This window comes from Notolepis coatsorum, assembly GCF_963971535.1.
Source record: "Notolepis coatsorum genome assembly, chromosome: 18".
In the NCBI taxonomy this organism is placed as follows: Eukaryota; Metazoa; Chordata; class Actinopteri; order Aulopiformes; family Paralepididae; genus Notolepis; species Notolepis coatsorum.
In genome coordinates this window covers 81,175,352-81,193,028 of record NC_140182.1, presented here as the reverse complement: position 1 = coordinate 81,193,028, position 17,677 = coordinate 81,175,352, and the positions used below count along the sequence as shown (strand labels likewise).

At 43.9% G+C, this 17,677-nt stretch overlaps 1 protein-coding gene across 2 annotated transcripts in view; it reads right to left on the bottom strand.

Moving 5' to 3' along the window:
- Nucleotides 1-17,677, bottom strand: part of itpr2 (inositol 1,4,5-trisphosphate receptor, type 2) — a 286,031-nt gene that overhangs the window by 50,302 nt on the left and 218,052 nt on the right. For both annotated transcript variants that reach the window (XM_084334286.1, XM_084334287.1), the window contains exon 52: nucleotides 5,998-6,075. In XM_084334286.1, the coding sequence (XP_084190412.1) occupies nucleotides 5,998-6,075 (78 nt within the window). The remainder of the gene's footprint in view (nucleotides 1-5,997; nucleotides 6,076-17,677) is intronic.

Genomic DNA, 17,677 nt, shown 5'->3' with positions numbered 1-17,677 from the left:
CTCTGCAAAAGCATGCAATTGGTCCACTGATGGATACATCTTGATATTTGTCTAGTCTAGTGTGTTCATTAGATGGGTGAAATCCTCTTTCAGTGCCTCTGTGCCTGTTTTCGTAGGCAGTTAGCCTCTGGTATGCGTGCCATTAGCGTTAGCCACGCTTCTAGGCCTCTTTTCTTTTGGAAAGAATGAAAAAATAAAAAAATAAATAAAATAAAATTATAATATTTTTTTATGAATTTTTTATATATTCGACTAATAGGGGTCAGCCCTAGAAGATACATACCTTTTTCGTCTCTCTGCATGCATTAAGCTTAGTGAACGCTTGGACCGTTAGCCTAGCTTAGCTTCATCACTGAAAGTAGGTCCTACATTAAGCCTAGTTCCCAACACTGAGCATGCGCAGGCAGGTACTCGTAGCGAGCAGAGAGCGCGCGTGTGTGCATGAGCGGCTCGAGTGGCGCGCGTGTGTGTTTGTAAACAACACGCAGCCCCGTATGGGGGCAGAGAGGAGAGTAGGAGAGAACGGCAAGAGCACAGAGCGTGCGCGTGTGTGCATGAGCGGCTCGAGTGGCGTGTGTGTGTGTGTGTGTGTGTGTGTGTGTGTGTGTGTGTGTGTGTGTAAACCGCACGCAGCCCCATATGGAGGCAGAGAGCAGAGGAGAGATAGGAGAGGTATTGTATTTGGAGTGTATTTCGTGACTGTTGGGAACTAGGCTTAATGTAGGACCTACTTCCAGTGATGAAGCTAAGCTAGGCTAACGGTCCAGGCGTTCCCTAAGCCTAATGCATGCAGAGAGACGAAAAAGGTATGTATCTTCTTGTCTAACTCCAAGGAAGATGTTATATAAGCTAATTTCCCAAAATTTTGGAGTCTTCCTTTAATAAAAAAATAAAAATAAAAACAAAGACCAGAAAAGGATCTATCATCATATGTCGGCTATCAACTTTTCTTCATCGCAATAACCCTCCAGTGACTCAACTGTAAAAACAGTTCCCATGGTAATAAGTACAACTGATAAAGTGTATGATAAAATAAAATATGGATAATGTGATAATGTATAGTGGAAGAGTGTACATTTACATTTAGCCATTTAGCTGAGATGCTTTTATCCAAAGTGACTTACAAATTGTGTACAACAAGTCAGCAGAAGGGGTACACTTCTCAGTGGTATTGTTCGTCTAGGAGTGTTGAACTTAAGTGTTACACTCTGAGTGCATAGTAGTATAGACATATTAGCCTAGTAGGTAGTAGTATATAGTAGCACTGTAGCATAGTACAGTACATAGTAAATAGTAGTATCTGCATAGTACATAATATAAATAGTAGGTTGTAGTATATAGGTATAGTAACATAATACATAGTAGATAGTAGTATCGGCACAGTACATAGTAAATAGTAGTATTGGCATAGTAGCATAGTATATAGTAGGTAGTACTAGTATAGGCATAGCACATAGTAGGTAGTAGTATAGGTATATTTGTATATGTATAGTAGCATAGTACATAGAAAATAGTAGGTAGCAGTATATGTATAGTAGCATAGTACATAGAAAATAGTAGGTAGCAGTATATGTATAGTAGCATAGTACATAGAAAATAGTAGGTAGCAGTATATGTATAGTAGCATAGTACATAGAAAATAGTAGGTAGCAGTATATGTATAGTAGCATAGTACATAGAAAATAGTAGGTAGCAGTATATGTATAGTAGCATAGTACATAGAAAATAGTAGGTAGCAGTATATGTATAGTAGCATAGTACATAGAAAATAGTAGGTAGTAGTATAGACCTGTTCGCTGTATACAAACATACTGTGTTCGAGCCAATCAGCAATACCAACTGAGTCACGTGACTAAGTTGCCTCGGACTTGCGCGAGCTGCTGCGCTAAAAGAATACGACGGGGCTCTATGGAGAAACCATGGCACTCCCCTGACTAAAGGTTGTTTCAAACGAAACCGGCTGGATGTCATTTAGCCAAATCAGCATGGCTGTGAGTGTGAGTCTTTCAGCTTTCACATATCTAGCTTTGGCATGGATTGATTGTTTAGATCGCTAGCATGGCTAACAAATTATCTGGTGATGCGCGCGCACACTAGGTCTGACGTATACAGCGAACAGGTCTATAGGTATAGTAGCATAGTACATAGAAAACAGTAAGTAGTAGTATAGGTATAGTAGCATAGTACATAGTAGGGGAGGGTGGAAAACTAGAGAGAGAGAGAGAGAGAGAGAGAGAGAGAGAGAGAGAGAGAGAGAGAGAGAGAGAGAGAGAGATGACAGAGAGAGGAGAGAGAGAGGAGAGAGAGGGAGAAAGGGTAAGGTCACGTGCGTGCCCCCGTAGTGCAGGTGATCCACAGAGACATTACACACACACACACACACACACACACACACACACACACACACACACACACACACACACACACACACACACACACACACACACACACACACACACACACACACACACACACACACACACACACACACACACATGCAGACGCACACACACACACGGCAGAGAACAAAAACAAGCATGAGTCACTCCCTTATGCCTCTCGAGTGCTCTGCCCCACCATGACTGTGTGATTGTGTGTGTGTGTGTGTGCATTAATATGCATGCACGTTTGTGTGCGTGTGCAACCTTTCAAGAGCTGTTGACTGGAGAGGTTGTTAGCTACATATGCAGCTACACCAGTTCAGCTACACCACAGTTCAGCTACGCTACAGTTCAGCTACACCACAGTTCAGCTACACCACAGTTCATCTACGCCACAGTTCAGCTACACCAGTTCAGCTACACCACAGTTCAGCTACACCACAGTTCAGCTACGCTACAGTTCAGCTACACCACAGTTCATCTACGCCACAGTTCAGCTACACCAGTTCAGCTACACCACAGTTCAGCTACACCGCAGTTCAGCTACACCACAGTTCAGCTACACCGCAGTTCAGCTACACCACAGTTCAGCTACACCACAGTTCAGCTACACCACAGTTCAGCTACACCGCAGTTCAGCTACACCACAGTTCAGCTACACCACAGTTCAGCTACCACATCAGCTACACCACAGTTCAGCTACACCACAGTTCAGCTACACCACAGTTCAGCTACACCACAGTTCAGCTACGCGACAGTTCAGCTACCACAGTTCAGCTACACCACAGTTCAGCTACACCAGTTCAGCTACAACAGTTCAGCTACACCACAGTTCAGCTACACCACAGTTCAACAGTTCAGCTACACCACAGTTCAGCTACACCACAGTTCAGCTACGCGACAGTTCAGCGACACCACAATTCAGCTACGCCACAGTTCAGCTACACCACAGTTCAGCTACGCCACAGTTCAGCTACGCCACAGTTCAGCTACGCCACAGTTCAGCTACACTACAGTTCAGCTACACTACAGTTCAGCTACACCACAGTTCAGCTACACCACAGTTCAGCTACACCAGTTCAGCTATGCCACAGTTCAGCTACATCACAGTTCAGCTACACCACAGTTCAGCTACGCCACAGTTCAGCTACACCACAGTTCAGCTACAACAGTTCAGCTACACCAGTTCAGCTACACCACAGTTCAGCTACACCAGTTCAGCTACACCACAGTTCAGCTACGCCACAGTTCAGCTACGCCACAGTTCAGCTACACCACAGTTCAGCTACGCTACAGTTCAGCTACGCCACAGTTCAGCTACACCACAGTTCAGCTACACCACAGTTTAGCTACGCCACAGTTCAGCTACGCCACAGTTCAGCTACACCACAGTTCAGCTACGCCACAGTTCAGCTATACCACAGTTCAGCTACGCTACAGTTCAGCTACACCACAGTTCAGCTACGCCACAGTTCAGCTACACCAGTTCAGCTACACCACAGTTCAGCTACACCACAGTTCAGCTACACCACAGTTCAGCTACACCACAGTTCAGCTACACCACAGTTCAGCTACAACAGTTCAGATACAACAGTTCAGCTACACCACAGTTCAGCTACACCACAGTTCAGCTACACCAGTTCAGCTACACCACAGTTCAGCTACACCACAGTTCAGCTACACCACAGTTCAGCTACGCCACAGTTCAGCTATGCCACAGTTCAGCTACATCACAGTTCAGCTACGCCACAGTTCAGCTACTCCACAGTTCAGCTACACCACAGTTCAGCTACACCACAGTTCAGCTACGCCACAGTTCAGCTATGCCACAGTTCAGATACATCACAGTTCAGCTACGCCACAGTTCAGCTACACCACAGTTCAGCTACACCACAGTTGAGCTACACCAGTTCAGCTACACCACAGTTCAGCTACATCACAGTTCAGCTACACCAGTTCAGCTACACCACAGTTCAGCTACACCACAGTTCAGCTACACCACAGTTCAGATACACCAGTTCAGCTACATCACAGTTCAGCTACACCACAGTTCAACACCACAGTTCAGCTACACCACAGTTCAGCTACATCACAGTTCAGCTACACCACAGTTCAGCTACACAGTTCATCTACACAGTTCATCTACACAGTTCATCTACACCAGTTCAGCTACAACAGTTCAGCTACAACAGTTCAGCTACAACAGTTCAGCTACACCACAGTTCAGCTACAACAGTTCAGCTACACCACAGTTCAGCTACACCACAGTTCAGCTACATCACAGTTCAGCTATGTCACAGTTCAGCTACAACAGTTCAGCTATGTCACAGTTCAGCTACACCACAGTTCAGCTACACCACAGTTCAGCTACAACAGTTCAGCTACACCAGTTCAGCTACACCACAGTTCAGCTACACCACAGTTCAGCTACACCACAGTTCAGCTACAACAGTTCAGCTACACCAGTTCAGCTACACCACAGTTCAGCTACACCACAGTTCAGCTACACCACAGTTCAGCTACATCACAGTTCAGCTACGTCACAGTTCAGCTACACCAGTTCAGCTACACCACAGTTCAGCTACACCACAGTTCAGCTACCACAGTTCAGCTACATCACAGTTCAGCTACGCCACAGTTCAGCTACATCACAGTTCAGCTACACCACAGTTCAGCTACATCACAGTTCAGCTACATCACAGTTCAGCTACATCACAGTTTAACTACACCACAGTTCAGCTACGCCACAGTTCAGCTACATGAAGATGGAGCTTAATGGATACCGGACCTAATGGACCACAGTCTAGGCCGACGTACTGTAGGCACCAAATTGATATAAAAAGTGATAAAAACATGGGCTAGCGTCCTTGCTATATCAAGTAGGTTTAGCCAGTGAGATAGCATTAGCAAGCTGAACGAGTAGAGCCAAAACAACAAACAAACCATCTTAGCTATAATTATAAAGCAGCTAACGTTAAATACGATTATTATACAGATGGAGCAACGTTTTCCAAGCTCCATTCTACCGGTGGTAATAGGTGGCGCTCGTGCTCTTGTGTTGATCTTGTGTTGAAGTGCTGTTCTGTTATCTGCCACCAGGAGGCGCAAAGCCATTGTAGTGTGTTGGCAGGCTGGCTATCTTTCAATCTCATTGTCCTGTAAATATCTAAATATCTATCCATTAAAGAGTTTTATCCCAGCAAATCTTAGTTCAATCATTATTGTGCTGTCAGAACTGTCTCATATTTGTAGGTTAACTCTCATCTTGTTATCTGGAAAAGCTTACCAGGAAATGCTTAGTTGTAAGTTGATCAATCTAGGATGATCTATGAATTATGAAAACGATTGCTTTTTTTCAGCGGATCATACTGAGAACAAAACGCTTGACAGACATTTATTTGTTTCCATGAATTGAATATATATATGTGTGAGAGAGAAAGAGAGAGAGAGAGCGAGAGAGCGAGAGAGCGAGACCATTGTAGTTTATGGCCCTTCAAGGGTCGTCTGACAGAAGGATGAACTGCAGTGGACTGGCACTGACGAGGAGGGATACAGAGACATGACACGGGGGGTCATTTCTGTCAAATTTCCGCAGCTTTTATCAGTAAAAACTCACCAGCGGGGGGGGAATCGGGGCAGCCATCTTTCATACACGTGTCAGGAACTCCGCCAGTACTCAGAAAATTCCTTTTTCCTGAAAGTGAAATTGAAAAGTGATGATGATACAGACTTATGTATGTAGAGAGAATGTATCAAAAGACGTACATTAGGTTTAGGTTTTATTTGATTTGAGGAAAGAGAGAGAGTGCACATTAATAAACATGAGGACTCAGACGAACCGTGTAAATGTGCCAGACTTAGCTTAGACGGGCTAATCTTCATCGGTAGTCCCTGGGACTGTATTGTGCCCATTAGTCACAGGAGTCGGCGATAAGGAAATACAATTTTAGCATCAAATTACCCCCCCCCCCCCTACCTTTTCTTATCAGCTCTGATAGAATCAGCACCAAAGATAGAGAGAGAAATTATGTCAACTGAGGCAGCAGGTGTGTTCTACAAAGCTAAGTGCACATCAGCCGTCCCTGCCCCCGCGGCCAGGAGCAGCTAAGGAGCTGCGCTCGTACATGACGAGGAGAGAGAACCGGCTCGGAGCAGGCAGGGCGGAGTGTGGAGATCTACACCCGGCTTGGAGGGTGGGAGGCTGGGGGTTGGTGGAGGAGGTGGCAGCCTGAGGAGTTAGGGTCACAGAGGGGAACAACGGCAAGGAAACTATAAAAGAAGGAAGGATCATCACGTCACTGTGAGTCTGGAAACCGTCAGTTTGGCCGACATTGAGTTGAATGGGATCAGCAGTCTCCTCCAGGGGCGGGGCTAGGGGGTGGCTACTTGGGCTCAAGCCCCGAATGTTTTCTGAAAAGCCCTGAATCTATTTTCAAATTTTTTTAAAATTTAAATATATATATAAATATATATATATATCATTGTTACATGAAAATATGTTTGCACCAAATTTAGCAGAAGCTAATTTCCATCTGTAGTCTATCCAGCTGCTAACTGTATTTGAGTGAGTTAAGTCTTGGTGTTATGGTAGACTCAGACCTAAGCTTTAAATCACAATCAACAAGTTGACAAAAACATAATTCTTCCACCTTAGAAACATAGCTAAAGTACGGCCATTTATAAATCAAAAGGACGCTCGACTATTGTAATGCACTCCTTACCGGCCTCCCGAAAAAATACGATGATAACTATTTTATTGCAATGCACTATTGCATTATTTTATTCTATTTTACAAATTTTATTGCACTGCACTATTTTACTTTGTATCAGTGATAATCAAACCGTAAACAAAGACGCATATTAACACTTTCAGCGCCAGATGGCGCTGTTTACTGTTACTGTTGAAAGGCCAGCGCCTTTTAACATGGGGATACGTGGCTGTGTTTGCAGGCCTAAAGCTATATTATATATTATAGCTATGGATCTAATAATATAGTCGATTGTCATTGAGTTTCTTCCGGTCAAGATGCAAAAAACAGATAATTTTTCCATCCATACATTTCCGTTTTATACCGTCGTGAATATGAGTGTAGTTTCAGGGTGGTCTGGTGTCATTTCCAAAATGACAGACACTAAGCCACATCATTTCAAATGGAGTGCAATAGCGGCCGCAAGGTGTTAGGCGGCGGTATTGGACTTTTGAGATCTCAGACCCATCCCCAGTGATAACACAGGCTGCCGGCATGTCTTTATGAATGGAAATATCGAATAAAAGAAACAACGATGAAAACCCGACTATACTCTGGTTTTCGGGGGGCCTAGCGCTCAACCCTAGATCTTAGATCATAATATGAAAAACGATGTGATTTAATGTTCTATGTCTTACCTTGACTTTGTCTATTTTACTGCTATCTATTTTATGCTTTATGTCTGCACTTTATGCATTGCTCTTGATCTGCCAATGTTGTGCTCATTTTATGCCTGTCTTTTTGTACTGCTGTGAAGCACTTTGAGCTGCAATTCTTGTATGAAAGGTGCTATACAAACAGTGTATTATTATTATTATTATTATTATTATTATTATTATTATTATTATTATAAATTATTATAGTTTGCGTCATTAATTAAAGGGTGTGAATTTGAATTTAAGTGTTCTCTAGTGCCTTTTGTCTGCTTTAAGGTGGTGGTATAAGTTAAAGGTTGTGGTGTCGAAGCAAAAAAAATCCGCGCCAGTTTACGCGGGCACCTATCTGGACTAAGCCCCGGATCTCCTACAATCCTAAATCCGCCCCTGCGGTTTATGACCCATCATTTAAACAGGTTATTACCTCGGATGTCAAAATAATCTGCAATTTGTTGCACCGTTAACTAGCTAACGTTTGATATTGGTTGATGTATATTCCCTCAGATACATGATATATTTAGAATTTTACTACAGGCTTCAATAGAACTGGCACCAAAGCCTGGCACCAAGCAGAGACCCTTCCTTCTTTTATAGTGTCCTTGGTATAGAACGCTGGTATTCTGACCTGACAACCCTTCCTTCTTTTATAGTCTCCTTGGTATAGAACGCTGGTATTCTGACGTGATGACCCTTCCTTCTTTTATAGTCTCCTTGGTATAGAACGCTGGTATTCTGACGTGATGACCCTTCCTTCTTTTATAGTCTCCTTGGTATAGAACGCTGGTATTCTGACGTGACGACCCTTCCTTCTTTTATAGTTCCTTTGATATTCTGACGTGACGACCCTTCCTTCTTTTATAGCTTCCTTGGTATTGCACGCTGGTATTCTGACGTGATGACCCTTCCTTCTTTTATAGTTTCTTTGAACAACAGCTGTGGCAGGGTGAAGGGCCCAGCGGAGTACCAGGGGGGGGGGGGGGGGTGCAGGGTAGTGGGTGCTCCTTTGGCTGGGCCCCGCACCCGCAGGCAGCTCAGCCCACAGGCAACAGATGGGGTTTCAGCAGATTACATAACGCTGCTCTGCTCTGCATGGCACGGCCTCCACCATGTGCCGACGGGTTCTCTGACCGAGTGCAATGTTACGGCCCAATTTAGACGTCCCTTTTGTATACTCGTATAGATACTCGCAAGCTCAACGTCTCATCTGAGACACATATTCAGAGATGAAGCATTGTTCATGTGCGCAGCTCAAATGATATGGACACATTAACTTATGAGCATGTCTCAAATGACAAACATGCAAACTATGGCAGATATGTCAATCTTTCTCTTAGATTATTGCCTCTAAGGGTTTCATCTTTAGAAATATACTACATTATCGTGGGTTAGGGTTTAGAGTAGAAGGAGGGGGGGCTGTAGCTGGGGTGGTATTTTTATGTGTTCTATGTACTGTTGTCTTATATATGTGTAAGTGTTCCTCCTCTGAACTCCTGGGATTGACCGTCCGGGCCCGCCGGGATCGGCACCTCTGTACTCAGCCTGGCTGCACGGGTATGTTCTCTACGCACTTATACAAGCTCGACCATGGCTAAATTGAATATTTTAATTTGGAACGCAGGAGGGCTTAACGCCCCACACAAGCGTGCCAGTGTCCTTTGGCTATTGAAGAGGAGAAATATTGACCTTGCTCTCCTTAGTGAGACGCATTTAATGGTAGGTGACGTGTCAAGACTGGCAAATCGGCAATATCACGTTATCTCCTCATCCTCAGCCGATGATAAGACGAAAGGAGTAGTCATAGTTACAAGACGTAACCTTGATATCAAAATCTTGGATGTATGGTCGGACACGGAGGGAAGGATTACTATAGCAAAAGTTGAATTCTTGCATAGGAAGATGGCTATAATAGCATTGTATGCTCCTAACACATTTGATTCAGCGTTCTATAATACAATCACGAAGAATATGTTGGAACTTAATGGATACGCTCTCATTGTGGGTGGCGATTTTAATGCGTGCTGGGATGCGGAGATGGATAGGTCCGGGACCTCTGAAACGAGCGACCAGAAACGGGCCTCTGAGGCCCTCAGGATGTGGGCCAAAGACACGGGGCTCACAGACCTCTGGCGCTTATGCAACCCCACCCTCAGAGATTACTCTCACCTGTCAGCCAGACACAAAAGCTTCTCTCGAATTGACTATGCATTCGCGTCCCCTAATATGTTTGATAGTTTCGATGTCTCATTGGTTCCCTTGGCTCTCTCAGACCACAAGGGGATTTTCCTTACGGCAACCTTTGGCAGGCTCTCCGCAAGAGCCCCCAGATGGCGTTTTAATTCGACCTTGCTAAAGAACGATGACTTCTGTTCTGAGTTCAGGAGTAAACTAGCTGAATTTTTGCAGATCAACGTTGGCACGGTAGAAGACCCTAGGGTCCTGTGGAACGCATTGAAAGGATTCATCAGGGGTCATGTCACACTATTTGCCTCCAATTTGCGAAAATCCCGGTCAAAAAAGCTAGAAGGACTGGAATCATTATATGCGGACCTATACGCATCCTTGCAAACTGACTATAATGAACGACTAAACACACAACGTAAGATAGTCAAAAAAGAAATAAACTCCATACTTAAACAACAGTCTGAGTTCTTAATACATAGGACAAGACAAAATTACTATTTTCACGGCTCCAGACCTAGCCATCTATTGGCAATGAAAATACGCTCAAATGATCATTTCTCAGATATCCCCTCGATTAGGACGAGCCAGGGTGCAGTCACTACTGATTCGAAAAAGATCAATGACACTTTTAAAGAGTTTTACTCACAGTTATATAGCTCAGAGGGTAATCTGGATGACTCTAGATTTGAATCGTTCATTGGCGGGCTTGAGATACCCCACATTTCTGAGGAAGAGGCCAAGGAACTGGGGAGACCGATTACTCTCGTAGAATTGAGGGAGACTATTGTTGAAATGCAGAGGGGTAAGGCGCCAGGCTGGGATGGTATTCCACCCGAAGTGTATTTAGCTTTCTGGGACCAACTGGGTCCATTGATGCTCGATATGATCAATTACGCTATCGAACAAGGGGAGTTCTCAAGAGATGTCAATATGGCGTTGATTTCTTTACTTCTCAAAAAGGACAAAGATCCCAATGATTGTGGTAGCTATAGACCCTTGAGTCTTCTCGGGGCCGATTTAAAGGTGTTTGCCAAGGTGCTGGCCCGTCGCCTGCAGAGATTTATGTCTGTTTTGGTACACTGCGATCAAACTGGTTTTATCCCGGGGCGTCTGGCTGCAGATAATCTTAGGAGGCTGTTGCATGTAATCGATAACAGTAAAGACAATACAACTCCATCCACAGTTCTGTCTTTGGATGCCATGAAGGCGTTTGACAGACTTGAGTGGTCATACCTGTGGAAGGTACTTGAGGTCATGGGTCTTGGAAAGAGTTTTATTCATATGATTAAAGTCCTGTATGCCTCGCCGTCTGCGATGATACTGACAGGCAAAAACTGTTCCACACTCTTTCCAGTCTCCAGATCTTCTAGACAGGGTTGCCCTCTGAGCCCGGGACTGTTCGCGCTTTCCCTCGAACCTTTGGCCCAATTTATTAGGCAATCGGAGGACATCGTCCCCATAATGGTCAACAATACTCCACACAAAATTGCTCTCTATGCGGATGACCTGCTGATTTTCATGGACGACCCCTCCCGGTCGGCCACAAAATTATTGAGGATAATCGACGACTTTGGTAAATTGTCAGGTTTTAAGATTAACTGGAACAAATCAGCCTGCCTACCTCTTAATGAACTGGCCAAGGCGGTACGACTACCAGCTGATATCCCCATAGTAGAACATTTTAAATACCTGGGCATAGAGATATTCCCCACGCTGAACCAAACTACTAAGTACAACTTCACGGGTACTTATGATAAAATACGCCAGGATCTAGACAGGTGGTCGTCCCTTCCTAACTCCTTACAAGCCCGGGCTTCCATAATCAAAATGAACATCCTGCCTAGGATAAATTTTATTAGCTCAATGCTCCCCCTGCCCCCTCCAATAGACCACTGGCGCAAGGTACAATCGATGGTATCTAAGTTTGTCTGGAATAACAAACGCCCGAGAATCAAAAGGGCTACTACTCAACGTAGGAAACAAGATGGGGGCCTCGCAATCCCTGATTTTAAACTTTATTTCTGGTCCTTTTCACTGAGACCTCTGATGTGCTGGCTAGACCCTGTAGAGGCTGTATCGTGGCGCTCCTTAGAAGCGGCGGCGGTGTCTCCGCTAAGATTGCAGGATGTAGTGTACTCCACTGTCTCTATTGCGAAATGCCGGCTGAGGTATGGACCGATCATTACTCACGTGATCCAAACGTGGCGTAATGTACAGAGGTCGTGTGGGGTTAAATGCCCTTGGCACCTGGACTCTCCAATTTTTAATAACCAGCAATTACTTGTTGGACACAAGCCGGTTAATATTCCTCAATGGCAAAGGAGGGGAGTGCATACTCTGGAGGATATTTATGATAAGAACGGCCTCCGTGCGTTTCAGGACTTAAGAGAATTTTATGATCTTCCCGGCGAGTCCTTCTTTCTTTACCTTCAACTAAGGTCAGCACTGAGGGCGCATGGCGTACCGTGGGCTCAAGCTTTGCAACCACACCCCTTCCTCAGGCTCATAGTGGACAGAACGACATCCAGAGGGTTTGTCTCAGACTTTTATACGCTCTTAATTCAATCCACGTATAAAAATTTATCATTGGATACAATCTGGCGTGTGGATATCCCGGAGTTGGACCCCGAGTTTGACTGGGATGATGTTTGGGCAAATGTGGCATTATCTTCCCGCAACCCCAATCACCAGCAAATTAATTTTAATTATATTCATAGGACCTATCTTACACCTAGGAAGCTATTTGCTATGGGACTGATAACCGACTCTCGGTGCACTTTGTGCTCTCAAAAGGCCACTGGCACTTATATGCATATGTATTGGGATTGCCCACCAGTGGCCCGTTTCTGGAGGTCAATAACGGACAAACTTTCAGATCTGTGTGGCTTAACTATCCCATTCACAGCTGTTACGCTACTCCTGAACGATATAACGACACTACCCGCGTCCGTACAACTGAAAAGGGTTGTCCTAGCGGGCGTCACAGCAGCGAAGAAGCTTATAGCAATGAGATGGAAGGAGCCAGAGAAGCTGACAATGATCAACTGGTCCCTAACTCTATTGGATGTGATTTATCTTGAGATATCCACGGCTCGGGTGATTGGGGTAGGGCAGGCTGGCATTGACCTGTGGTTCGCAGCAGCTGAGAAGGTAAAGACCGCCGTGTGCGGCTGAGCGGGGTTGGGGCGCTTGATCGGGGGGGTCCGGCGGTCTCTGGGGAGGGGGAGGAGGAAATGTCTTGTCTGTCTTGGTTTTTGTCTTGTCCTTCTTAACTTTGGCTGGGGGGATTTTAGGGGGGGTTGGTATTTAGCTATTCTGCGCTATATGTCAATTCACATGCCATCTCCCCAAGGGACTAATATTGGCAGACTGATTGACCTGTCAACCAACTTGGAAGAGGAATTTCTTTCTTCTTACACTTTACCGTCTGCGAGTTTGGCAGTCTTGAACATGTGTAAGGGACCTAGGCTATCTACAGTAAATCTGCGACAACACTCTCATAAACAATCTTTTAAGTCACTCCACTTTGTAAAGGTGGGGAAAGGTTGCCATGTCTTGAAGACCCCTTTTTGTTATTGAAGTAGCCACCTATATTTGATAGGTTGGACGCTGTTTCTTTTTCTTTTTGTCTTATAATTTATTATTCTGTATTATTGTTGTTATTCTCCTGTGAAGTTATGTTTTTTGTTACTGTGGTTATTGTGTTGTCCTGTTTCATGTAATTAATAATAAAAAAAATTTGATCAAAAAAAAGAAATATACTACATTATATTGTGGTTATGCTGTTGTAAATGGCTGCATTTATATATATGTTGTCAGATTTATATAACTGATTCATAAACATATGCGCATACACACATATTGCCCTGAATCAGGGAACACACACATGCACAGCAAGTGTAGAATGACTGTAATGTGATCATGTAATTATTGTACGATCATGTAAAGAACGTCACTATTTATTATGTGCTCATTTTAACTAATGTACTTTTGGTAATGATGATACAGTATGTAATGACCACTTTTAGAAAAACGTTTGCCTTTCCCTCTCTGCTCTGCTGTGTATGTGCATGCATGCATGTGTGTGTGTGTGTGTGTGTGTGTGTGTGTGTGTGTGTGTGTGTGTGTGTGTGTGTGTGTGTGTGTGTGTGTGTGTGTGTGTGTGTGTGTGTGTAATAGACAACCAGTGTCAGAGGACAGGCATGATTATTTGCCATCATCCCAAAATATACATTCATAAGCAACGTGTAGCACATATCTGTATTAACAGCACCAAGAGAAGGAACTTATTTAGCTTGTGCACACATTCATCACCAGTTGAAAAAGGGTATTCAACCTGCACTGATAGTTTTCAACTGCATGGGGACATATCAAATTTTACTAATGCCATTACATTACGTCACTAATATAAAGTAACAAGGCACCTGGTTGTCAAAACATAAAACACAAATGGATATGATGTTCATAGTTAACGGAGGTCAGCGGTGAGGATCTCTTGGTACACAAGACCACTATGGCCGACTCTTAACCACCAAAACCTGAACAGACTACAACGTATGACGTATGTCATGCCAGTTAGGGTACCTTGTGCAAATTCTTTATTGCCTATATTTATTGTAACATAACATAACCGATAGGGCACCTTTGTTGACACCGTTTCTTTTTCTCATGTTTTTATATTCAGATAAAATTTGATTGCCTATATTTATGTCGTTCTACCATTTCCCTGCCCATACCTGTACCCCCCGCGTCTATTCGAAGCCCAAACAATTCGTGCTTCCGCGTTCAAGTTTTGCGCTCTGATTGGCCACTGACCTACGCTATTACGCCCCCCTTATCTACGCCAGTTATCTACGCCACGAATAGACGCTACAGGGCAGCGTGGGGCTCTGAGAGTCACAGGGCAGGTAGTGGCAGGAAGCAGAGAGCCTTGCTACTACTAGCCGCGGAGCTAGTCTCTGTTTCACCTAACACTATTGCTCCGTGATCATAGCCATTCATCTCTAAAGCTAACCACTATTTGTAAAAGCCACAACCACGTTACCATATTTGTAATAATGTAAATCATTGTGTCGTTGTACATTATTGTGTATATAACGTTGGCTCAGGGGTAGAGCGGGACGTCCAATGATCGAAGGGTTGGTGGTTCGAATCCCGCTCAAGACCATGTCTATCCCATTGCCGTTGTGTCCTTGGGCAAGACACTTAACCTACTTGCCTCGTATGAATGTGTATGCATGTGAATGAATGTTGGTGGTGGTCGGAGGGGCCGTAGGCGATGATTATTCGCCACGCTTCCGTGAGTCTGCCTCAGGGCAGCTCTGGCTGCAATTGTAGCTTACCACCACCGGTATGACTGTGTATGAACAAATAATGGACTCTGTGAAGCGCTCTGAGTCAGAGAAGAGTGCTATATAAATCCAATCAATTATTATTTATTATTATTATTAGTAGCTAAGTTAGCTAACGTAGCTTAGCTTGGTAGCCGCGAATTTCCAAAAGGGGATCAATAAAGGAATATCTTATGTTATCTTACTACTTTGCTTATGTGACTATAATAATAAAACTATTTTAAAAAGTAAAAAAAAAATATATATATATATATATAAGTACAAAGTAACAAAGCATGGTTGAAACACAAATAGGTATGATCATAGTTAAGTGAGGTCAGCAATCAAAATCAATTTCTTGGTGCACAACACTGCTGATGATAGCGCACTTGGTCTTGCAGTCTCTCATCAATGACAAGCATTGTCAGGCGCTGCACATTGCCAAAGCAACTCAACATAAAACCAGTGATGACTGAGCAAGTCTGTCGAGGAGCACACTCCAACTTGGTGAAGGGTTTGGCCCCGGGATTCGTTATTTTTTTAATTATTTTACACGAAAAATATATATCAGAATGTGATATATAGCAGAATATCACAGTACTATGTTGTGTTTACAATAATTTGAAAGTCAGGCGCGAACACAGACACAACAACACACTCTAGTAGAGATGAGGAGGGGTCACCGGAAATAGATCAATCATGCAAAAAAGAGAGTTGAGTGACTCACTCACCCGTCTTATTTCATATTACAACGTTTCCGAATGGACGTTTGGATTAAACCAAGTGTATGCAATGATGCTGAACTTTCCCAGCGGAACACAAGTTACTTAACGTTACACAGGTATGTTATGCACGTTAATTAAGCTATGCACGTTTAGCTTGCTAACATTAAGATAGCAGGAGCCGTCGGCCAACAAAGATGTTTCAACAAATGGGTTCACAAAATGGATTACCATCCAAACGTTATTGAAGCCTCCCGTGACCAGTAAATAGGTACTACTACTCTTAATAACCCCAGCAATATGCGCTACGTTATATGCGTAAATGTGCGCTATGTGCCTAAAGTCAAGACTCGACAGTACTGAACCAGAAAAAATATTTAGGAGAAAATTTTGTGCATGATTAAAAACTATGGTTCGAGCGTCCGTTCAAAAAACCCTGGCGAAGTTCGAATCCCAAAAACAGGCTTCGGGTACAGCTTTAATATACCGTACTTTTCGGACTATAAGACGCGGCTTTTCCCCCCATTTTTCGACCCTGCGGCTTATATAACGGTGCGGCTAATCTATGGATTTTTACAGCTAACTGGGCGCACTCCCTCAGCTCTGTGACCGTCAGATCAGACTCCTAAATCTGCTGCAGCAGTGCACGTCAACCACGTCAACAAACCATTACGGCAAGAGTCTAGTGTATGAGCAGCTCAGGGCTCCTCTTTCAACATGCTGCCTACCTACTGTACCCGGCGCTGCTAACTGGCTAACATTATGAGAGCTAACGTTGCTACCTACTGTACCCGGCGCTGCTAACTGGCTAACGTTATGAGACATATGGTAATTAAACATTAAAACACCTGCGGCTTATAGTCCAGTGCGGCTTATATATGTACACATCATTCAATTTAGCTGCTGCGGCTTATATTCAGGTGCGGCTTATAGTGCGAAAAGTACGGTATATATAATAATCCATATATATACTATATTGTATAATATATATATACAGTATATATACTGTATATATATTATAATTCAAATATATCATATATTCTATAATATATACATATGGTTTTTTTCTTGCTTTTTTCTTTTCCTTGGTACAGTATACTAAGCCTAGACTGTGTTCCCCCTTCCTCCAGCCCTCTCTCTTCTCTTTACACCTAAACCCCCATATCCCCCCCCCCAAAACTATGTTTCTTTCAAATAAAAAGACCCTCTTGAGAGTGGCAGGTTTTTGTTGAAGCAACGTGTAATCATTTCACTAAATGTGTTTTGTGTATACCTCGAACGGAGTGGCAATGAGGGCTCCGCTACCTTTGTCTGATAAAGAGAAAGTATGGCGGGCGGCAATTCTTGCTTGTGAAATGGAGCCGCGGGGACTCATGTGGACACGTTTTTAAACAAACGTAGACCCTGAACCCACGGTTCATGACTAGCTATCGTGTTTTGGCTTTTCAAAGCAATGAAGTGAGCATGTGCTTGCGTATGTTTCACTTGTAAATCAAAACGGTGGTGTTACGAGTAAACGCCTGGAGAGGTGTCGATGCCACGGCTTCGTTGACCTCACCAGGCCCCTTTGGTCTGAGAGCGGTAACACGAACATATGCTTCGCGTACGTTTCCCTTGTAGCGAGCGGGACGCGCGGTGGGGTAGACGCAGGTCCTTTTT